General features: G+C 35.1%; 1 protein-coding gene across 5 annotated transcripts in view; it reads right to left on the bottom strand.

The window, feature by feature from the left end:
• Nucleotides 1-25,769, bottom strand: part of Stk33 (serine/threonine kinase 33) — a 192,244-nt gene that overhangs the window by 25,484 nt on the left and 140,991 nt on the right. For 4 of the 5 annotated variants that reach the window (XM_033764163.1, XM_033764162.1, XM_010615349.2 and 1 more), the window contains 3 exons: nucleotides 24,483-24,595; nucleotides 24,120-24,205; nucleotides 3,002-3,208 (listed from right to left, as the gene is read on the bottom strand). In XM_033764163.1, the coding sequence (XP_033620054.1) occupies nucleotides 3,002-3,208; nucleotides 24,120-24,205; nucleotides 24,483-24,595 (406 nt within the window). The remainder of the gene's footprint in view (nucleotides 1-3,001; nucleotides 3,209-24,119; nucleotides 24,206-24,482; nucleotides 24,596-25,769) is intronic. The other variant, XM_010615347.2, reaches the window with a different exon arrangement.

The raw sequence follows: 25,769 nt of genomic DNA, 5'->3' as shown, positions 1-25,769 counted from the left end.
TAGTTTTCAGTTCATTATGTATTCTAGATAATAGTCCTTTGTCTAAGGAGCAGCTGATAAAAATTTTTTCCCACATTGTAGGTTGTCTCTTAGTTCTGTTGATGGTTTCTTTTGCAGTGCAGAAGCTTTTTAATAAGATGAGATCCCACTTGCTGATTCTTTCTGCTATTCTCTATGCTTCTGAGGATTTGTTCATAAAGTCTTTTCCTATGCCAGTGTCTTCAAGTGTTCTGCCTAATTTATCTTCCAGCAAGTTTGGTGTTTCTGTTTTAATATTTAGATCTTTAATCCACTTGGATTTAAATTTTGTGCACGGTGAGAGATAAGGGTCTAGTTTTAATCTTGGCAGGTTGAGATCCAGTTTTTCCAACACCATTTATTAAAGAGGCTATCTTTCCTCCAGTGGGGATGGTCAGCTCCTTTGTCAAAGATGATGTAGCTGAATGCATCTGGAGTTGTCTTTGTGTCTTCTAATCTGTTCTACTGATTCTCAGGTCTGTTTTTTTGCCAGTAGCATGCTGTTTTTATCACAGTGGCTTTGTAGTATAGTTTCAAATTGGGAATTGTTATACCCGCTGCCATGTCTCTCTTGCCTAGGATGGCTTTTGCTATTTTAGGTCTCTTCTGGTTGCGAATGAATTTTTGGATTCTTTTTTCTAGTTCTGTGAAATACAGTGTTGGAATTCCAAGGTGTTATTTTTGATGGATAAGTGCTAGCTGATCTATCTGTACTCAGGAGGAGTGGCTGGGATCATCTATTCAGCCACCTTCGTGACACTACTGCACTCATTTCAGAATTTTTATACTCCACTGTTTATTGTTAATGAAGACTTAAAACACCAGAACTAATTTAACATAAACTTAACTTCAATACAATTATTAAATTAATGTATTATAATTATTAAAATCCATGTGTTTGAAAATACAGGAAACCTTTTTTTAAAAAGGGGCAACGCTTTTCAGAAAAACTCTCCAAAAATACAAAGTATTCTCTCAAGATATCATTGCCAGAACCTAAGCAAGGCAAAGTTCTTTAGAGAACAATGAGAGCAAATTCTTACTCATCTTGCAGGAATTCCTGCTTTAGCATTTATAACAAGCAGCTTTCCAAAGTCTCCTTGAATACTTTCAGTGACTGGCAGTAGGGGTTTGCCCAGTGGCTAGTAAGCTCTGATTATGGATAAAATTCTTCCTGTTAATAAAAACCTATATTTTTAAGATCTATATTCTGAAGTTTTCAACCTATAGTCTTATAATTTTTATATTCTTAAATTTTCAACCCAGTGATTATAGTTCTAGCATCCATAAACACTTGAAATGCTAATTTTTCTGTTTCCTAGTTGAAGTAATTAAGAACAGTGTAAGTCACATTAGTTTGTGATCTGTAGGAAGATTGGGAAGATGGGGAAGGGATAACAACAATGGAAGACCTTTACTTCACAAGGATATTTTATGTCAGATTGAGGGACAAACATAGATATAATCCATGACTACAAAGAAGAGCATGTATATGCAAGCATTTTTGTATCCATATATCTGTATGGATGCTTGGGTAAAATGAGTACAAGGTGTTCAATGCATATGTGTATGTATATGTGTATATGCTTTTGCTTATGTGCATGGATGTTGCCAAGTCAGTAAGAGAAAAATCTGCCAAGTATGTTCAACAAAAAATGCAAACATAGGGCTGGGGATTTAGCTCAGTGGTGCCATGCTGCCTGGCAAGCACAAGGTTCTGAGTTCAATCCCCAGTATAGGGGAAAAAAATGCAAACATGGAGTCTTAGGATATTGTTTTTAAGGAAAGTATAAAATACAAACAACTAAATAATACATTAGTTGTTACCAGACGAGAGTAAGAAGGGCAACAAGCTTATGCTTGTGTTATGGTAAAAGTACAATTATTTTAAAATACATAAATCATGTTAAGCTTATTATCTATATATTTACTATCTAGCGATGAAAAAGCTCTCAAACAATAAGTCAAAATCAACCAAAAGACCACCAGGTCCCCTTCTGCAAATTTCAGACAAGGTTCGTAGCATGCATTGCACTTTGCTGGGCCTGCTTTAGGGCTCACCCTGTCAGTACCTCTTCATATTCCACCTGTCTCCAGGCTGCAGGGAGCCGACAAGGAGCCACTCCTCAAAGCAGTCTGAGATGTCCAGAGGAGAACACAAGTTACTGGCAGGACATTTATTTTAAACAAAAGCTAAAATATATTCATTAAATTTCAGGACACAAGGAGAAAAAAATACCAATAAATTTCTACAAACAGAAAAAATGGAGGTGTGGTAGTTTGGGCAAGCTTTACCAGAATATCTAGTTAGCAGACCATAATCTATGATTAATGCTAATAAAAATGGTAATAAAATTAAATTTATCAAAACAATAAAACTATAGTCAGGTCTAATAAAGTCAAATGGTAAACCTATAGAAATAGTTTTGACTGTCATAAAATTAGAAATAATTAGGCGATGTAATAATAATCTTTTTCTAGGTAATATATAAAGCAATTCCAAATTCTAAAGCCTGGTAAAGTACAGAACTTATTCATTTGGACCCATGAGCCAATCTGGCATGACATCTGTTTTATGTCATTTTTAAAAAGTTTACTTGGAACATGGTCATGCTCATTTGTTGTCTATGGCAGTTTTCATACTGTGCATCAGGGTTGAGTAGTTACAACAAAGACTAATATGGCCCACAAAGCCCAAAACATTTCCTACAGATTAAGTATCCCTAAGGGATGTTCAACCTGTATTTGTGCCCTTACAAAAAAGCTGGCAGACCCCTGCTCTCCATGGTAACTGATCTTAAATATGTAGGTAGGCCATGTTGCTAACTTATGGCAACCTATGAGGCAAAAGAACTTTACTTGCTTCTATGATGCAGGTCCTTTGTTACAAATTAACAACAACAAAAAGAGCTGCAAAAAAATGTCCCCAATGTTGTAAAGAGCATTTTACAGTTTGGATAAATGAAACAATTGTTCTTCCTACTTGTTTTGCTGGATTTTCCTCCTTTTCATCTGAAGTGTTATTGACAGCAGGGACATTTCTGCGTTGTTGGTAATGTCCCAACTTTTCTTGATGGGACTGATTACTCTTCTCCTCTTTCTTGTTTTCCTCATCACTTTCTGGGTTATTTTTCCATTCTTTCATCATTTCTAATACATTCGTTGGTCTCACTGAAGAAAGTGTATTGCCCTAATGTTAACAATAAATCTTGGTGTTATAAATGGCTTAGACAGTTGAAAAGATTCTTACTCTTTTAGTAATATATTCTTGAAAATTCAGTGACAACCATATGGAAAAATTATAGTGCTGAGTAACAAAAAACCGATGCCCAGTGGAGCACCTTCCGTCCTGACGTGGGTCACACCTCTTGTGTAACATCACTTACAAAATATCGAAGTTCAGAGGGGAAATAGTCTTGGAAGAATTATACCGCACACCTTCGTAAAGGACACTGCACTGAGTGAAGCCAAAGACCCCTTATAGCATTTTTCTGAGAAACTGACAGGGAAGCTGGAAAAATAAAAGAAGTTGTCCAAAGGCTAGTAGGACTAATGTTAAGGGTAAGTCTTTTTTTTTTTCAGCTTTAATTGAGTTTATTGGTACATTTTAGGGATACAGTACAGTAAGTCTTTACAACACCAAAATGTATAGGTGAAAACATTTAAATTCAGTTGATAAGCACCATGTTTAAGAATGTCAGCATTTGATTTCAAAGCCCTTGTCTGGAATATTTACATATAATGTGGTCATCTGATTATAACTGAGCCAGTAAACTGTTCTTATCCCAGATATGATTATATCAGAACAAATTTAATCATTTTATATTAACCTTGTGACTATGTAACCTTGAGACTAGTCCTTCATGACTTAAATATTTTAGTTCCCATTGCAGCCTATTAGAGAAAATTTAGGCAAGAAATTTGGATCATATTTAGACTAAAATGAAAAGTTCAAGTTTTGGCACATCAATGGAGCAATTCTAAATTAATCTTATATATAGGTAGATTGGTGTTAAGCATAAATGATGCAGAAATCTACAAGACAAGGTACTATAAGTGCAGCCATCCTAATACACCTTTGAGGGTTTCTGAGTTAAATACATTGAGTAGTCAAAGAAACCCACGTTAAGTATGGAATAATAATAACAAATGAGAATCATGATGTGATTAATTCCCTTTGGTTCTTCTATTTTTCCCTATTTTTAAGATGGTCCATATCCCTGACACTTTCAAAGCATCTGAAATTCCCTTAAACTGACTGCCCCCATTCACCCTCTACTCCCTTACTCCAGAGTGCCTTTGTCATTCCCTTATGCCAAGCCACAGCCTATATTCCCTTCAAGGCTCAATTTAAGAATCATCTCTGTCACAGAGCTCAGAACTCCCAAAGATACATTCAACTTAAACTCAAGTAAAGCACAGATGGAGGCTCAGAGCAGCAACCAGAAGAGGGCTGAAGTCATCTAGAACAGCAGACAGTCTCAGAGCTCTCATCTGAATGAGCATGGATTGAGCCACTTCTTAGCTTCACCATAACCTTTAAATTTAATGTCATAAACTCAGAGTATCCAGGCTTCTAGAATGCAAGTACAGTTTTTCCTCAACTTGATTATCTTTTACTAGCAGAGAGACAATCTGATATATCTATGTCTGCAATCTCAGTCCTCAGTGGCCTTGCTTGCCCTGATAAGCTTTTCCCAGGTTAACTCTTAGAAACTACAGTCATCACTAATGCTACTACTCATCCGACATTTCTTCCTTCTAGGCAGATGATAGACTTTCACTTCTCTGCTGCTTTGGAACATGACCATATGACTTACTTTAGCCAGTGAAATATGATTGGAAATGCTATGTATCACTTATAGATGGGAACTTTAAGAGATGGTGTACAATTCATCATATTTTTAATTCCTACTTTGGTAATTACAAATACAAAGAGATGGAGCCTCCTGCAGCCTGGGTTCCTGAATAAGGATAAAGTGAAATGGAGCCCCACTCCTCCTCACAGCCAATTTACAATAGAAGGTACAAGGAACACTGAGATGGGGGGTCATTTGTTGCCACTGTACAGTCTAACTAATCCTAACATAAATAGCAAAGTTATGCTTATGTTCTGTAAGTTACCTCAGAAGCTTTAGTAATGAGTTAAATGTGCAATTATGATGCCCAACAAAATTATAACTACTACAGAACTCATATGCAATCAGTTCAATGTAAAAGCCTATTTATTTAGATAGTCCTTGCTTTGCAAAGTTTTTTTTTTTTTTTTTTTGTACCAGAGATCAAACTCAGGACCTTGGGCCTGTGAGGCAGGTGGCAGCACCACTGAGCCAAATCCCTAGCCCCTGCTTTGCAAAGTCTTGATGTGCATAAATTTAAATTATCATGATTTAGTCATAATTCTCTAATAGCAGAATTCAAATTTCAGTCACCATACTATATTAACTATCACTGCATATAGTTCAAAGGTCACTGCTAGTGCTTCAGTTCACAAATCAAACAGATATGTGTTTAATTCTTTCAAATCGTGTTAATTCTTTCAAAGTTTGTCGGTCATTGAACACTGGTCATCGGTTGTTCACATAGAGATGACTAACTAGGTACGCAGTTGTGTTGTCTTCTTGACTCCCAGGGAATTAGTCAACAAAGATGAAAGTTCAGCAAAGAAATAAAATGATAATGCTAGACGTGAAATTTGAATCAAACGTAAAGAGAATACCAGAAGAAACAGCTGGCTGCGGGAATGCTGGCAATGCTGCCACTGCAGAGTCTAGATATGCAGCCGCAGGAGCTCAGTGGAGGCAGACGTCGGTATAATTGAAGAAAGTGTTTGTGCCAGAAAGAATGAAGATGCTCTCAAGGAAGTGATGCCTGCAAACACACCCATTTGTGTTTAAAGAACTTTCACAAATACTTCACGACATTGGAAGTGGAAAGGATAAAATACTGGAAACTGATCCAAACTTATAAAGTAGTATGAAAAACCGCCAAGGCACAAAACAGATGCTTCCTCTATATGGTAAGCTATATAACAAAAATAAAGTAAGCACCATTTAAACTAATCTTGATACATTTTTTACAAAAAAGAAAATTTAATTCATAGGGTTTCTGATATTCTAGATTATGGCATACTATTTACTTTTGTCTTATTTTCCTATATATTTACAACTAGTAGTTTTTAATACAGATTTTCCCACTATTATGATCATTTTGCACCATTTCAGCCTGCATTATCATTTTTACCATCCTGATACTATGCAAAGCGAGGGTTGCCTATATCACCTGGAGTCTGCATCTCTAGTAATCTTTCATATGCCTGGATCATATATACATATACAGTGCCCCAGAGTTAGGTGTTTGACATTCTACGTGGTTAAACTATAATGACTTTGAACTCAGAGAAATTTCCCCATTTCTCATTTCAAAGAGATTGTGAAAAACAGCAAAGGATCTAGAATAGGAGTATGATTGCCACAAAAACACTCTACTCTTTGGAAATTTTAACTCTTTGCCTTCTTGAGCCACTTGTGATATCAAGGATCGGACTCTATAGTACTGAGTCCTTGCTTTCCTTGTTGCCTAAAATGCTTTAACACACCACCAACTTCTTCCTGGCTAGAGGCTGAAAGAGGAATTGCACCATATAATTAGACTAACCAAAAAATAAATGGCTACAAGCCATGTGTCATCAGTTTTCTAGTTCAATAAAAATTATAAATTAACTAACCCAACCAAAAAAATAGGGTAAAATTGTTAGGGAAGTCACTGGGCTTATATGGCACCTCACCATTAAAACACTCCCTTCTGATCTCCTTTGGTTGTCTGCAGTAATAGTTTGGCAATCTGAGGCTGTCACAAGTAGACACTCAGACATTTGATTAATACATTTCACATTTATTTTACCAACAGATAGTTGAGACAATTTTATTTTGAAAAATTACAGAAACCACTCATGGAGAAACATTGGTCAAATACTAAGATTTGGATTTAATTTTTTGGTAGACAGGCTCCACAAATGCATACCCAATCATATTTCATCTAACAAAATCTGACTTTTAAAGAGACTGCCCATCAGTGTTTTGTAAATAATACATATTTAGTAAGGATTTTTAAAGTGTGAATAAGTGATATGTATGAGTTGGAGTAAGAAGGTATGAAACAAGCAAAATTAAAGGGAACGTTTTTGATCATTATAGTCATTTTCTATTTTTGTAAAGAGCTAGACCACTTCATTTTGTAATATTAGTAGGAGTAAATTTTTCAATAAAAAGGGAACACTTTGTGAAAAAATATAAAAGAATATTCAACTTCACAAAATAAAATCCAAACAATGAGGTACCAATTTCACATAATAGGTGGACATAACTTTAAATTTTATAACAAGTGTTATAAGGGTGTGGGGAACAAGCAGTTTTATTTACTAGCTATTTATGAGAGAACAAATTAACAATAACTTAACAAAATGCATAACTCATATTCTCCCTGACCAGTAATTTATTGTTCAGAATTTATCCTATAGATAATGTTGACACAGCATGATGCAAGTAAATGTTTATAAGAACATTTGTTGATTAGAATAGGAAAAATCTTAAACAATTTAAATGTTTCATATTCACAGAGGACTATTTTCAAAATAATACTGCATCTATAGTTTGGGACACAATGTAGCTTTTTTTTTAAAAAGCCAATCTTTCCTATATATTAGACAAAAAAAAGAATAGTTTACCTAATGTGAACCTATTTGTGTAATATGTATACATAAAACTTTACAAAATGTATTCAGAAGATATGTAAGATGCTTAGTGATTAGTGAGAAGGAATGCGGAAAAATATTTTTCCTATTTTTTTACCATTTAAATAATCTACTATGCATAATGTCAACTATTACCTTTATTAGATTAATAATGCAAGTTACAGTAAGGAAAGGTATAATGTAAACTTCAGATAAAAGACTGAAAGCATTCAGTGAAATTACCAAACATGTCCTGATGGGCCTCTATGAGCCAAGGCAGCAGCATATCAAGGTAGCAGCAAACATGAAAGCAAGCAACTGTAGCAAGGCCTTTCTTAAGTTTTTCTTAACAAAGTCATCCCAGTGATTTGCCCCCCCCGCAAGTGTGGCAACCATGTGAGTAGATAAGCCTGGTGTTGACACTCCTATTCTCTAGGAGAAAAGAGCCTAAGAAATTAAATTACCTTATTCCAGAAGTGCATTTCCAACTGCCTGCCAAAAATTTCTAGTTAGGGATGTAGCTGAGCTTTCAAACTCAATAAATTTCAAAGCAATATTCGTCAAACTGGAGTATATGAACACCTGGCTGTACATGAAGATTTTCCAAGGGATGTGTGGGCAGAGATAGTTTGCAGGGAATCAATTTCAAGACCCTCACTTCTCATCTGCTTAAGCAAGGATTTATAGTAATACTTTCCAAGGTTTTTTTTTAAGTGAGGTTTTTCCACAGTTTCAGCCTGAATTATCATTTTTACCATCCTGATACTATGCAAAGCGAGGGTTGCCTATATCATCTGGAGTCTGCATCTCTAGTAATCTTTCATATGCTTGCATCATATATACATATACAGTGCATATACATACACAATAAAACAGACAAAACAGCTCTCATCTACCTCAAATCTTACTTATATGTTTAAAAAACACACATACAATAACAACAACAACACTGGAGGACCAAGGACAATCACAATTCTTGTTTTGGTGTTCAGAAAGCAAATGAACTTAGTGACTAGGTAGAAAATCCTTTAGAAGTGAGGTGCTTTGTTTCTTTGTTTGCAAAAGAATAGAGGAAGACCTAATTAAATTTTCAGATGGAAGTGTTAAAAATCACTTTTTATGATTTATTTCATTATAAGAATTTAAATATATTTCATTGAACCTCAGGTTCATAGGAACTGAATTGATATCCTAGTCACCTCATGACATTTTTATCATTAATATATGTAAATTTATTTATTTATTTGTAATTTAATAAACACCTATGAAATAACTGAACAACAAGAAAACTAGAAAACACATAATACTTGCACTCATCTATCTGGTGCAATGGTTTTGTTCCAATCTGCCTTCCTGCCTTTTACCTAAGGTAGAGTACTACTCAAAATCCTGCTATTTTATTTTCCTTGCTTTCTTTTTATATTTTTATCACATTTTTATAAGTGTTCAAAAAGAAATATTTCTTTAGGTGTTTTAACTTCACAAAATAAGCATCAGGCCTTGGTACTTTCTTTTCACTGAAAATCGCATTTCTGGGCCTGGGGATTTAGCTCAGTGGCACCATGCCTGCCTCACTAGTGCAAGGTCCTGAGTTCAATCCCTTGTATCAAACAAAAAATGCATTGATAGAGCCATCGGATATTCTTGCAGAGGAAAAAATGAACCTTGATGCCTATGTTACAATAGACATCAAAATTAATTCATGAATGTAACAAAGATTTAAATTTGAAAATATAAAAAGCTTCTGAAGGGAAACAGGAAATTGCCTTCATTACCTTCAGAACTTTTAAGGGAGCAGAAATGTTCTACATATTGCTCTGGGTAATGGTTACCAAAAGATGCACACACCAAAATTCATCACACTAAACACTTAAAATCTGTGTATTTTACAGTAAATAAATTACATCTTCACAAAGCTATGATTTTAAAACATCATAGTTTTGTAGGTATTATTAGCATAACCATGTTCACTGCTATATAATACTCTAGTATTAGACTATTCTACAGTGTATTCATTCTCTAATCAGAGGGTAGTTGAGATGATTCTGGGGTTTTGCTCCTTTCTATACTTCTACAAGCTGAGCATCCCTAATCCAGAAACCCAAAACCTAACATCTTCCAAAATCTGAAACTTTTTGTCAACATGACGCCCCAAGTAGAACATTTCATACCTGACTTTATGTGACAGGTTGCAGTCAAACTTCAGTTACACTAAAAATTTAAAGTTATCTTCAAGCTGTGTGTATAAAGTATAGATTTCATGTTTAGACTTGGGTCCCATCAATAAGCTATTTTACTGGGTATATGCAGATATTCTAAAAGTTGAGGAAAAATCCCAAATCTGAAACACAACTGAATCCAATCATTTCAGATAAAGAATACCCAACTTGTATTAACCTTGCATCTGTCTTATGCAAAATTCAAGCTGGGAGTGGTGGTCACACTTTTCATTTTAGCACTCTGGGAGACTGAGGCAGGAGTTCAAGTCCAACATGGGCAACTTAGAGACTTAACAAGACTTTGTCTTAACATTATAAGTAGACAAATAGGTGATAGATAGATAGACAGACAGACAGACAGACAGACAGACAGGCAGATAGATAGATAGATGGATATAGGGGCTGAGTATGTATCTCAGTGCAAAAAGGCAAGGGTTTGAGCCCAGCTTGGGTAACTTAGACTGTCTCAAAATTATAAATAAGTAGATGGAAAGAAAAGAAGAAAACAGTAAGAGTTCTTCTTTGGTGTATTCTTGGGAGTAACATTCCTTGGTTGTAATGTGAGAATTGTTAACATTACATGATAATACCAAATCCCAAAAGTACTTGCACCATTAATACTCTCGCCAGCAATGACTAAGAGATATTTCTTATCCACATCGTTTCCAACATCTGGTATTGTTAGACAACTTTACTTTTGGTTTAACTCATTGCAGTCTTGATTTGTATTTCCCTGATCATTAAGGAAGTCAAACATTTCATCATATGTTCATTAGCCAAATGTTTGTCCTCTTTTGTGAAATGTCTAGTCCTGTCTTTGCCCTTTTGTATTAGGTTGTTTGTCCTCTCAGTATTGACTGGTAAGAGTTATATAAATTCCATTATATTACTCCCTTGTTGGTTATATGTGTTAAAGCCTTCTCCTGGTTTATAAATTATCAGATTTCCCTAATGTGTTGTTTTACAAATACAAGTTCTCAAAATTAATATAGCCAAGTTAACCTATCACTTCTTTTATGCTAGTTAATACCTCTGGTATCTTATCAGTGAAATCTTTTCCTACATATCTCAGAAGATATTCACCTCTATTTTCCAGTTAAGGCTTCAAAGTTTTGGTTTTTAAGTTGTCTATGATTCTTCTGGAATTGATTTTTCTCTAGGGTGTGAGATAAGAATCCAGTTTCATTTTTTCCATATAGATAACATTTTACTCTAGCTCTGTTTATTGAATAGACTCTTCTTTTCCCCTGATCTTCAATATCACCATGGTCATAAAAGTTCTATATATTTACTAATGTGTCTGTACCCTCTTATTCTATTAGCCAGCATGCTTACTAGCACCATTACCACACTCTCATTAATATAGCTTCAGAATTCTTAATTAATATCTGGTATACTAAGACCTTCAGAAATGTCTGGGCTACTTTTGACCCTTTTCTCTTTCATATGCATTGTATGGTCAGAGAACTTTATGGAATTTTGATTGGATTTGCATAAGTATATACAATGATATGAAGGAAGTTTTTATATTAAGTCTTCTCATCCATGTTTGGAGTATATCTTTAAATTTAAATGCTTTTTGATAAAATTTTATAACTTTCCCCAAAGAGGTTGTACAAATCTTATGTTGTATTTATTCCTAGATTTATATATTCTTTGAGACTATTTTACATGGTAGCTTCATTTTTATTACATCTTCTATTGCTATTTGCTAGCAATCAGAAATACAGTTGACTTATGTATGTTAATCTTAAGTCTAACTATCCTTCTTAGCCTTTCCTATTCCTAATAACTTACCTGAAGATTATTACAAGTAAAAAAAATGTATTTCTTCTTTTCAAATCTCACATCTTTAATTTCTTTTTCTTGCTTAATATGACGGGGGAAAATAATGAAAGCTGACTTCTTTGACTATTCTTTCTTTCAAAGGAAATGCTTCTTACATTTCCTATTCAGAATATTTGCCATAATCTTTTATCAAGAAAGTTTCCTTTCCCAAACCAGGGAAAGATACAACTAAAAAAGAGAACTACAGACCAATCTCCTTAATGAATATAGATGCAAAAATCCTTAATAAGATACTAGCAAACAGAATACAGAGGATTATCAAGAAGATCATCCATCCTGACCAAGTTGGATTTATTCCAGAGATGCAAGGGTGGTTCAACATACAAAACTCAATAAATGTAATACATTATACTAACAAAGTCAAGGACAAAAACCATATGATCCTCTCAATATATGCAGAAAAAGCATTTGATAAAATTCAACATCCATTCATGATAAAAACCCTGCAAAAAATTTGAATAGATGGTCTATACCTCAATTTAATAAAGGCTATCTATGAAAAACCATCAGCCAACATCATACTGAATGGCCAAAAACTGAAAACCTTCATGTGAAAATCAGGAACAAGACAAGGATGCCCATTATCAACACTTCTCTTCAATATAGTTCTGGAAACATTAGCCACAGCAATTAGACAAGAGAAAGAAATTAAAGCAATAAAGATAGGAAAGGAAGAAGTTAAACTATCATTATTTGCTGATGATATGATACTCTATATTGAAGATCCAAAAAACTCCACCAAAAAACTTCTAGACTTAATTGACAGATTCAGTAGAGTATCTGGATACAAGGTGAATACCCAAAAATCAATAGCCTTCTTATACACAAATAACAGACACACGGAAAGAGAAATAAGGGAAAAAATTCCTTTTACAATAGCATCCAAAAAAATAAAGTATGTAGGAATCAATCCAACAAAAGAAACAAAAGATCTCTACACTGAAAACTACAGCACTCTGAAAAAAGAAATCGAAGAGGATATAAAAAAATGGAAAGATATCCCCTGCTCCTGGGTAGGAAGAATCAACATAGTGAAAATGGCCATACTACCAAAACTGCTATATACATTCAATGCAATGCCAATTGAAATTCCAACACTATATTTCACAGAACTAGAAAAAAGAATCCAAAAATTCATTTGGAACCACAAGAGACCTAGAATAGCAAAAGCCATTATAGGCAACAGTCACATGGCACCAGGTGTAACAATTCCCAATTTGAAACTATACTACAAAGCCACTGTGATAAAATCAGCATGGTACTGGCAAAGAAATAGGCCTGAGGATCAATGGAACAGACTGGAAGACACAAAAACAAATGCAGATGTACTCAGCTACCTCATCTTCGACAAAGGAGCTCACCATCCTCAGTGGAGGAAAGATAGCCTCTTTAATAAATGGTGTTGGAAAAACTGGATATCAACCTGTCACAGATTAAAATTAGACCCTTATCTTTCGCCATGCACTAAATTAAAATCCAAATGGATTAAAGATCTAAATATTAAAACAGAAACATTAAACTTGCTGGAAAGTAAGTTAGGCAGAACTCTGGAAGACATTGGTATAGGAAAAGACTTTATGAACAAATCCTCAGTAGCACGGGAACTAGCAGAAAGAATCAACAACTGGGATCTCATCTTACTAAAAAGCTTCTGTACTTCAAAAGAAACCATTAGCAGAACTAAGAGACAATCTACAATGTGGGAAAAAATTTTTACCAGCTGTACCTCAGACAAAGGACTATTATCAAGGATATATAAAGAACTCAAAACAATCAGTCCCCCCAAATATAAAGACCCGATCCAAAAATGGGCATCCGAAATGAACAGACATTTCTCATACAAAGAAGTGAAAGCAGCAAGAAAATATATGAAAAAATGTTCCACATCACTGGTCATTCGAGAGATGCAGATGAAAACAACACTGAGATTCCACCTCACCCCACAAAGAATGGCTGCTATCAAGAAATCACACAATAACAAATGTTGGCGGGGTTGTGGGGAGAAAGGAACCCTCCTCCATTGTTGGTGGGAGTGCAGACTAGTGCAACCACTATGGAAATCAATATGGAGATACCTCAAAGAGCTTGGACTGGAGGTTCCATTTGACCCAGCCATCCCTCTGTTGGGTATCTTTCCAAGAGAACTAAAAGAATCATATCACAGAGAAGTATGTGCACCCATGTTTATAGCGGCACAGTTTGTAATAGCTAAATCTTGGAAACAACCTATTTGCCCATCCGTTGGAAACTGGATAAAGAAGTTGTGGTTTTTCTATAAAATGGAATATTACTCAGCCATAAAGAGCGAGAGAATAGATTCATTCATAGGAAAATGGATACATATTGAAGATATACTCCTAAGTGAAATAAATAAGTCACACATGTGTAAATACCGAATAGTTTCCCTGGTGTAAATAATCTGCAACAATGCACAAGATTCTAATAAGATTACTGACATTTAGAAATGGGAAGAAAGGAGCTAAAGGTGTAGGGAAGGTGGGATGGGTAGGGGAAGAGTAAAAAGGGAAAAGAAAAAAATGTGAGAGAATGAAAAGATGAAAATAAAGTGTTTGTAGATGGGGAGGGGAGGAGGGGGTGAAGGGAGGGCAGAGGTAAGGGGAAAAAATGAGAATCAAGACTTGTCATGTAAAGGTACAAGATCCCAACAATGAATGTAACTGTACTGTATCCCTAAAATGTACCAATAAACTCAATTAAAGCTGAAAAAAAAAGTTTCCTTTTATTTCTTATTATGAATGAATTTAGTTTTATTACAAGGTATTTCCTTTGAAACTATCACATGCCTTTTCTCCTTTAATGTTTCACATTAATTATTGAGGATTAAAAAACTATAGCTTTTTCTCTGAAATTAAATCCTCATTGTATTCTTGGTGTGAACTCACCTTGGTTATGATATATCATCTGTTCATATACATAGTTGGATCAAATTTGCTAATATTTTCAGGTTTTATACCTATGTTAGTAACAAATATAGTTCTCCTTTCTCATAATGTTTTGGTCTGGTTTTGTTATATTACATTACACAGAGCATCTAGGCACTTTCCTCGTTGCCAGGACAAGTACTCAAACCAACAACTTCAAGGGAAGAGAGGTTTATTTTGGCTCAGGCTTACAGTCCATAGTCAGCTGGCTCCAATGCAAAAATGGCAAGGTGGAAGTGCCTGGCAGAGGAAAGCTGCGCATGACATGGCAACCAGGAAGCAGAGGAAGAAGAGAAGAGCCAGAGAGAGACCTATACCCTTCTAGGTCATACCTCCAGTGGCCTGCCTGTTCCAATCAGGCCCCACTTCCCAATAGCTTACTCAGCCACTAATCTCACCAGTGTATGAATCCACTGGTGAGAATAGCCCCCCTATAATCCAATCGCCTTCCAAAAGATATACATCTGAACACAGAAGAATTTGGAGGGACATCTAGATCTAAACCATAATATAATGCCCCTGGCCCTCAAAAGCTTCATCCACATCTATTTATGCAAAATGCGGTTAGTCCATCTCTAAGAGTCACCAAAGTTTTAATAGGACTGCTGAAAAGGACTGCTGAAAAGTCCAAGTTCAAAGTCTCTTCTGAGACTCAAGACAAATTCTTAGCTGTTAGCCCCTATAAAAATCAAAAAGGTTAAACACTTTTAACATACAAAGGCACAGGGTAAACATTCCCATTCCAAAAGGGAGAAATAGATAAAAAGGGATGAGACCAAACCAAGCTGAAATCTATCAGGGCAAAGAGTAACTCCAGTAGTCTCATGTCCAGCACCTGGGGCAAGTTGTGGTAAGATGTGAATACCAAAGGTCTTCAACAGTCCCACCCCTAGGCCATTGCTATTTGCAGCCTTCATGGCCTGTTTTGTAGGTTGGCTGTACTCACTGCATGTACTTTTCCTCAGATATTCTACATTCATGACTTCTCCATGTCCCTGGGATGTCTACTGTACTTTTGGCTTGACTTTCATAATTTTATGCATTGTGTTCTCAGGGGCACATTGCCTAAGCTCCCAGGCCTTTTGAAATCTGTGTGGAAGCTCTTCTGATGCAAGAGGCCTAGTCATTCTCTTCTCAAATGAAAGCTTTCCAGTTTTGCATCCTTGAACCTGGGATCAGTGGAGTCCTGCAGGTTTCTGAGATGCCCTCAAGATATCTTTCCTATTGTCCTGATGCAAAGTACTTGGCTTCTTTTTATTGCTAATCTTTTAGCGACCAAGCTCTCCTCTACTCAAACTTTATGGTAAAACTGAAGACTTTATAAAAAGACTTCTTTTTTTGTCTCAATTCTCATTATAGATCTTGCTAAAAGCAGCAATCAGTACTCATGTTACAACCTGAACATACAGCTGCCTTGAAATTTCTCCCACCAGAATACTCTGCCACTCATGTCACCTCAGTCTCCCATCAAATGTTAGGACATAAATAAAATGTAGACAAATTTTTCGCAGAGGATAACACACATGGTCTCAAGTCATACTGCCAATAGAGTTCTTGTTTCAAATGAATACTACTCACCCTAGTGTTTTCTGTTTGCATTACTCTCAACATTCTGGTCTCCTGAGTGATGACCAGAATGTGCTTGCTTTGGCAGCACATATACTAAAAATTAGTTGTGACCAGAATATTCCACTGTGCTCAGCTTGGAGCATTCTAGGGCTTCTCTACTCAGCATCTCCAAACCTTAGTACAGGGTGGGACAAATAGATCTAGATTCATTCTTCAGCACATGGATAACCTGTTTTCCCAGCACTATTTTTTTAAAGAGCTATCTTTGGCCAGGTGGGGTGGTGCATGCCTGTAATCCCAGCACTTGGGAAGCGGAGGCAGGAGGATCTCTGTGAGTTCAAGACCAGCCTGGGCTACATAGTGAGTTCCAGGTCAGTCTCAACTACATAGTGAGACCTTGTCTCAAAAAACAAAACAAAAAATAATAAAGAGGCTATCTTTTCTCCAGTGTTTGTTATTGGCCCCTTCATAAAAAAATCAGTTGGCTAAATGTGCCTGGAGTTGTTTCTGTATCCACCATTCTGTTCCACTGATATGTATCTATTTTTATGCCAGTACCGTCCTGTTTTTACTGTAGCTTTGTAGTATAACTTGAAGTCCAGGATTGTAATGTCTCCTAATTTGCTTTTGTTGCTCCAGATGGCTTTTGCTATTCTGGTTCTCTTTCAGTTCCATATACATTTTAGAATTCTTTTTTTAAAATCTGAGAAAAATTCCATTGGTATTTTGATTAGGATTGTACTAAATCATTGTATCATTTTTGGTAATATGGCCATTTGGACAATATTGATTCTGCCAATGCAAGAACAGGGGCTGTCTTTCAATTTTCTGATGTCCTCTTCAATCTCTTTACAGTACTGTAGTGTTCATTATAGAGGTCTGTTACTTCCTTGGTTAGATTAATTCCCAGGTATTTAATTTTTTTGAACTTTTTATGAATGAGATTCATTTCCCAATTTCTTTCTCAGTGGGTTCGTTGTTGATGTACAGAAATGCTATTGATTTTTTGTGCTTTGTACCTGCCATTTCGTTTTACTTCTTCTGGTAGAAATTTTTAGATCTTCTGTGCAAAGGATAATATAAATAAGGATAGTTTAACTTCTTTTTTATTCAAATTCCTTTTATTTCTTTCTATTACCTAATTGCTCTGGCTGAAGTTGTGAGTACTATATTGAACAGAAGTGGTGAGAGTGAATACTCTTGTCTTGCGCCTAATCTTAGAGGTAATCTTAGAGGTAATTGTTTTCCTCCATTTAAAGGATGGGTTTGTCCAGAATGGCTTTTGTCAGTTTAAAGTAAGGTCATACCTCCATGACCCATCCAGACACATCCAAAAGTGTGCTCCCCTAGATAACTCCTCCCAAGCCAATTACATTGACAACCATAACCTTCATAGTATCCAAGTCCACTCACACTGTCTACAAAGATCAGGACAAAAAGAGAGCATTCACGGAAGCCCAGCTTCATGGCCCTTTATTGACTTTCAGTAGTAGCCCATTATTGCCAAATGAGTCAAATATATTCTCAGTTAAGATCCAGAGCAAAATAGCTCCCACATACTTTTTCATCTTACTTCCCCACTATTACTGTACTTAACTTTTATGGATCTAGAAAAAGAAAACTACTAACTAGTCTCTGAATATACTTCATATTTTTTTATTTGTCTTTTTGTGATTTTTTCCTACCTAGAATTTTCCTTCTTTTTACCCTAGCTCCAATACTAATTTTTATTCACCCCTTCTTCTATACATCACATACTACTTCTGAGTCAGGAGATTACGGTATGGCAAAGCTGGCTAGGGAAATAGGCATGACCTGTCTGGTAAGAGTTCTCTAACCAGAAAAAATGGCCCCAACACTCCTACATTCTAAAATGGCTCCCATTCCTAAAATGGTTCCCATTTATGGAAATGAGCCACTTTGGCGGGGGAGAGAGTGAAATCTACCCCATCTGGAGAAGCAAAACCCAACTTATTGCTCCACCCTGCTACCCACATGATCCTCCAATCACTCAGGGTCCCACTGCTCAACTCTCACTATACTTTCTCCACTGCACCACACTATATAAACCCCGCCCCAGTTAGTCTCACCCTCTCTCACCATTGTTGGAGGTAAAGCTGACAGCTCTTTCCCAATAAAGCCTTGCCTCTTGTGCTCCTGTTTTGGCTCATTTTCTTTCACTGCTAATTAAAAAAATCCAAGGACACATGTGCAGAACAGTACTCAAAGCCCTGCAATGTGGACTTCTTGTGAGAACTTGAGCAGGTTTTCAATAGGATGGCCTAAACCTGTCATCACCCTGAGTATTGGGTGATACAAAAAGGACTGTCTACATGAGTTTTGCCATTATGTTCTCTCTTGTTCTAGGGTGTACTTCTTTTCCTACTTTTACTTGGCCCAAACTTGCTCTGCCATGCCAATTTCTTTTGCTCACATTAATAAAACTTTGCTTCTATTTGCATTTGTCTTGACTGATTCTTTGTTCAGGACAGAAAGAACCTAGAAATCACCTCTAAAAGGAGCCTCCATCACCCTAAAAGCCGGTATCACTTCCACCTTTAATCTCTTCTTGTAATCCTCTAAGGAGAATAATAAGAGCTCTTTCTTGGTAACTTAGTAGTACTACTGTATAGATATTCTTATAGGTATTCTTATAGATTTATTATCTTATGTTTCTCTTTTAAATTCTCTACTAATCTGTGCACAACCTGTGTTACTGTGTCAGACTGACCCTTGTGTTCCTCCATAGCACACAGTATTTAACAAACATCTGTTGCAATTTTAGTATATATAAATAATTTAATACTGAACAGATCCTCAAGTGTCCTGGCTAATAATGAGCTTCTTCCTAATAGGCTTTTAAATTAAAAGTTTCATTAAATAGGGACTCCTCATATTCTTATACATGAGATAATTCAGAGTAATAACAATATATAGTAAAATAAAGTTGAGAGGATATGTTCTGTATATTTTTATCCTATAGTGCCTCTGATTAGATAATTGCCATAGCATCTTGGTACTCCTTTAAGTCCCTGGTGACAGGTAACATCAAATATTTATACTTTTCAACAAGTTTCTGAGGAATTTATTATACCCACCTATATTTTTAAATTAGTAATATAAATTAAGAAAATTGTTTTTCTTCCATGGCTTGTTAAAATGTAGTTCCCAGTTTTGAGCTTTATTGGTATTATTTATACATTAAGTAATTCCTTCAACACACTTTTTTATACCTACCAAGTTTTAGGACCTATGCATATGTAGGATAAAACAAAAAAACAATAATGATCAACAACTAGTTAGGCATCAGATAATCCCCATCTTTTTTCTGTATGTCAAGGCCAAAGGTCAAAAGCTAATGACCAAAACCTGAATAACAATTTGTAAATTAATGAACAAGGGCCCTGTTCATATATTAGGAAATACTGTTCTGAAATTTGACCCTACTACCTTGATTACAAGTATCTTTGTAAATTGTGACTATAAAGAAAACTGAAGACTGTAACCGCAGCAAGCATTCAAGGGGAGGGTCTGTGTTTTATTCATCTTTGTACTCCTATAATCTGATGTATTAAAGTCAAAAAACATTTGTCAAAATCAACAGACATTTAAATGACTATTTCATCATTTAAAATAAGACACCTTGCAAGATAGATGCACTATAAGAATAATTCATTCATTTCAAAGAGCACACAAAAGTTCTTTACTGTGGAATAAAGTTAAAACTCTTTAACTTAAAATTTAAATCCTCTCACAATTTTCTTTCCTTTCCTAGTCTCATTTCCCACTCTTTTTCTTCAGGTATATTATCTGACAGTCAATTGAACTTCCTGATTTCACCTTGCTTGCCTCTGTACCTTTGGTCATTTGGCAATTTCTTATGACATTTGTCATTTCTTTCCCTGCATTTGCTATCTTATATATAGCTTGTTTCCCTTACTGTAATGTAAGTTCTCTTTTTCTTTACATTTTAAGTCAAGTCAGAGACTATGTCTAATATGATTTTAACTATATTTTATTATCTATTATAGGTCCTAGAACATGGTAGGCATAAAAAAGTGTGTTGAAAATTACTTAATAATATATAAATAATATCAATAAAGCTCAAAACTGGGAGCTACATTTTAACAAGCTATGGAAGAAAACCAACTCTCTTAATTTATACTACTGATTTGAATATATAAGTAGGTATAAGAAATTTCCCAGAAACTTGTTGAAAAATGTAAATTTTTGATGTTACCTATCACCAGGGAACTTAAAGGAGTACCAAGAAGCAATTATCTAATCAGAAGCAATTATCTTCTCAGCCACTGCAATAGTAGAGAGGGAAAAATGAAGAAATAGATAAAAGAAAATAATAGTTACAATCCTGGCACTGGTAGTCATCAAACTTTCTTTTCAGAAGACTCATTTTTATTGAATATTTTTCCTTATATCTAACATATAACTTTTGAATTCAGAATAGCAATATGTAGTTAGCTGACATTCCATTCATTTGAATGTACATAGAGAAATAATTATTTTTCTCAGAATACTTTTCAAATGCAGTATGTTCCATGATTCAAAATGTATGACACATAGGCTAAATCACAGATACTTTTTGTCCAATAGAGCTCTTTGAACAATATTATTACTAGGTGTTAGGAACTGCAAAAGATTTTCTTTAAATTATTTCATAGAGAGCCTATGAATTATAGGAAGTAAGACTTCAAGTGGTTAAGAAGAAAGGCATTTTGTTTCTCAGAAGTTTGTAAAATGCCAGTATTCTAAATTTTATACAGTGAACTCCTTAGGGGAGTCCAATATAGTACACATATCTGTCACTTCTCTATCCACTTGGCAAAGACTTCATAGAGACAAATGTTACAGAGGATCAAAAATGGAGACTTCTGGAAAAATGACCAAAGCCAGAAATAAAGTTGTACTAATTAGAAAACAAATAATTAAATGGCCAAACCCGAATGTTGTGTGATGCTGAAAAGAGATAAATTTCTAAGGCACACCATCTGTTTTACAATTTTTCATTTTTCTCTACTACAAATCTACTCATTACATTTTTGCAATGATCTAGCTGCTAACTCATTTGCACAATTACTTTAGGCCAGAAATAATTACTGCACAGAATCCTATAAGAGATCAAGATATTCACAGAAGAGGGCAGATACAATCCATTCTCTAGTGAAGACTATGTTTTCAGCCCTTAAAGAAAAAAATGTTATTCAAAGCAATGATTAGAAATTGCTGAAGGAAAACCAGAGATTTTGGAAGAGCGATACCTCTATATGTTTAGGGCATCTTCTAAATGTTGTAATATTTTAGAGTGTGTTTCTGGGGCTGCTTCTTCTACCTCTTGGTATTTTCTTCCCAATTTATCTTTCAGTCAAATGGCTTTACATGGCATCTCCATATTCAGGATTCTCAAATTTATATCTCCAGCTCAGAATTCTCCAGTTCCAGACTCATATATTCAATCACCTACTTGATCTCTTAATTTGGAAGCTACACAGGTATTTCAAACTTATCACATCTGATATATACCAACCTCATCCCAGAAAAAAATCTATTCTGTTCTAGTCTTCCACATCTTAGTAAACGGCACCATCATCCAAAGAGTTGTTATACCAAAACCTAGATATCATACTAATTCTTCCATTATCCTTATTTCTCATCTAATTCATCACCAAATTCTGTCATTTATATTCCTACAAAGTATATTCCAAGGGAAAATGGAAAGGGTAGGGGAAAAGTAATAAAGGAAAAGGAAAAAATGAGAAAATGAAAAAATTGAAATAAAGTATTTGTAAATAGGGAAGGGAAGGGGGGTGAAAGGAGGGCAGGGATAAAGGGAAAAAATGAGAACCAAGACCTGTCATGTAAAGGTACAAGATAACAACGATGAATGTAACTGTACTGTATACCTAAAATGTACCAATAAACTCAATGAGGAAAAAAAGTATATTTCACATGTATTTCTCTTCATCTCTATTGCTATCACACGGTTGAAACCACTATCATCTCTCAATAGTACTACTTCAATATATATCTAACTCTCTATTTCTAAGGTATTGTCTGGCCAACAGTCAGAGTGATCTTTTAAGACTATAATTATATGTTAATTTACATTTCAAATGTAATTACATAATGTATCCTCAGTACTAATACAGCATCTAGCAAATAATCAATGTATAATTTTTTCACAGATTAATATTGCTAGTGCCAGGCATGGTGGCCCACACCTGTAATCCCAGCACTAAGGAGGGTGAGGCAGGAGGATCATCCTGCTTTTGAGCCTAGGCTACATAGTAGGTTCAAGGCCAACCTGAATCGTACAGTAGTAAGATCCTGTCAAAAATAATAAAAAAATAATACTGCTTAGTAATACTTCTATGAGTCTCTAGTAATATCTAGTCTCAGTTTTTAAACTTTTGCTGATATATCTATAGACCTATTCATTTACCAAATAATACACTCATTTGGCAGTTGTTTATTGAATGTTGTATTAACTGGGATTAGGTTCAGTGGGGTGTTGTACAGTGTCTTAAAGATGTAAGAAGTCTGTTATTTATATTTTTTGAAAGACTGGAGATATGTAGCCAAAGGTTTGTGTGGCAACTGTATGAGCTATAAGCCTTGAATTTTGATATTGCATTGCTCTCCCTTCTCCAGTTCATAGGTTCCACTTTATGGTCTAAAATGGACAACAAAACTCCAGCCATTACATCTGCCTTTCAGTCACCAAGAAAGAGGAAGGGCATGAAGAATGCCATACCCTCTCCATGTAAGAGGAAACTGCCATTCCCATTCACATCTCATAGAACACCGTGATGAGTAGCAGAGAAGAACAGGGTATGAAGACTTTTAACAGGATAACAATATTTCCAGCTTAAAATCAGGCCTTATTACCAAAGGAAAATAGAGAATAAATATTGAAAAGTAAGCAGCAGTCCCTTTCAAAGTTCCTTCTGTGACATGGTATTATTCTGAGAACAAGGACATAGAGGTCAGTAAGACACAGGGTGTATTTACTCCAGTTATGGAAAACAACATGTAAAGAAATAACTGTTTAAGATTTAAAGCCAGGCAACAGCCACTGTGGAGACTTTGGCTTTTCTGAGTCCCCAAAGATTCGCTGCATCCAAAGAGTTGAAAGAGGTGGATGGTTCCAGTGTTTTGTAGCACTGAACTACTGTATACAGACTGTTTCAGTATGTTATAGCTTTAAAAAAGACATCTCTCAGCTCTGTTCTATCGGATATGATACCTTCAAGACAAAGAATAAAGCAAAATTCATTTAAATTTCTATAAATATATGTAAACAACTGTAGTGCACAGTTTAAAATTGCCCAGAGTATAAAACATAAACCAAAAAGATTCTTACAAAAAAAGAAACAGATAATAACACACAATTTTATTTTCCATGATCTAAGATAAACTAGTAATGTGATTGAAACAAATAATAAACTATGTATTAACTATTGTTATTTTCTTATGAAATTTTGTTTTATTTCTTCAGAAAAGGTAAAAAGAAAAGTGTCCATTAATCTTTTTTAACTTGTCAAGAGGTGAAATTAATTTGATTGCTTTAAGGCTATCTTACGGTCCGGGGATTTAATTCAGTGGTGCCACTGCCTGCCTCACAAGCACAAGGACCCAAGTTCATCCCTGGTACCAAAAAAAAAAAAACCAAAAACAAAACCAAAAACTATCTACAAAAACTACAAAGCCAAGTGCAAAGAAATGAACAATGATAGCATGTTGGAAAAGAAGGGGAAAAATATTACTGTAACTTACCGTTAACCACTGGTTATCTAGTAGTTCCTTAGCTGTGATTCTGTGAGCAGGATCTACTTTCAAAAGTTGCTTCAAAACACATTTAGCTGCAAATAAAAGAAAAATCTTGAAAATTTTTATTTCTCTTAACTATGTTTACAATCATATACTTTATAACTTATTTAGATTATCTATACAACATGAAGGAAAGATGTCAAATAGCATCATTATGAATGCCTAATAATTAAGGTTTAAAGTGAAGTGTTATTGCACGGATCATCTAGTTTAATGGTCTATAGTAAAAAACAGATATTTAAAATGTTCTTATTATTGGTGAACTTTCTTGTTATTTGGCTCAGTAAATAATAATAAATCTACACTTACCACTATCACTTATGGAATCCCAGATTGGATCTTCAAAATGTAGTTCTCCCTTTCTTATTAACTCAAAAAGCTTCTCTTCTGAGTTTGCCAAAAAGGGTGGTCCTCCACATAATCTAGATAAAGACAATGATTTTTGTTTAAATGTTTAAAAACTAATCAAAACAAGGTTATTAAAATTAATTTTCTGCAATATTTGTAATAGTAATATTTCATATTTAAGTGAAAGATTGGAAGAAAAGAACACCTCTCTACATGTAAGAATGGAAGCAATGGGGTTTCTAAGATCCATGCTAGGTTCTTTTCTCAAAACAGAGAAATGGCCTAGAAGAGGAAGTATACATGTATATATTGAAACCTTTGATTTGCATATGACTAAAAACTCTTAAAAGTAGGGAAACTCTATGCTTAAATTGAGTTAAAATACAAGAAAGTATATGAGTTCAAATCTACAATATAAGTGGTGTAAGCAAGGATAAGACAAGAATTTAAGATAAAATACAATGCAAACTAGTTATGGAAATGTGGCCATGAGTCTAATGAGAACTGTCAGACTCAAATGACCACATGAGACTTTTATACACGGTAAAATATTACATAAATGTAACTAATCACAAAAACAAAGAATATCCCTGGAAATTTCTATATGCTCTGAGTGAAAGCCAAAAAACCATTAAAGTGGCCTCAGCCTTTTAACAGTGGTATACAAAATGAAAGTCAGGATACGGAAAATGAGACCATGATTTGATCCCTATGTCTGAAAGGATGAAAGCTGAGAATAAATGACCAACATCAATAAAACTATGAGCAGTGTGTATAAAGTGGGCCTGTTTGTAATTCTACAATAACCAAGACTACAATAATATGCTTAAAAGTTGAGTTCAGTTCTCAACAGATATTAGCCCTCATCCTTACTGTCAACCCCCACAACCAAGGGCACCCCACCAGACAGAAGCTGGAGCTGGACTCATCACAGAGGTCACGCTGTATGTCTACCCTTCGACTCTCAGGATGCTTCTGCACTTTATTATTAAAAGAATAAAGTAGCATAATTCCATTCTGTGGAGAACCATAGATCCGCCCCTCCGCCATTTTATGATATAGCCTATGAAGCCATTTTGTATTAGGTTTAGTTTTCCTGTAGATCACATGATATGTTCCCGTGGGTGTTTGATGTATCCTTACAAGGTAATAATCTGTTCTCTGTATGCTGATTGGTTGCATTATGGTATATATGTTGCCACCCCTTCCGGGAGAGAGAGCAGGGTAGAGATCCGGAGATGAGGAACT

This window comes from Fukomys damarensis, unplaced genomic scaffold, assembly GCF_012274545.1.
Source record: "Fukomys damarensis isolate Sample0158 unplaced genomic scaffold, DMR_v1.0_HiC HiC_scaffold_16, whole genome shotgun sequence".
NCBI classification, from domain to species: Eukaryota; Metazoa; Chordata; class Mammalia; order Rodentia; family Bathyergidae; genus Fukomys; species Fukomys damarensis.
The sequence above is the reverse complement of the archived record's forward strand: the minus strand, read 5'-3'. Positions and strand labels throughout refer to the sequence as shown.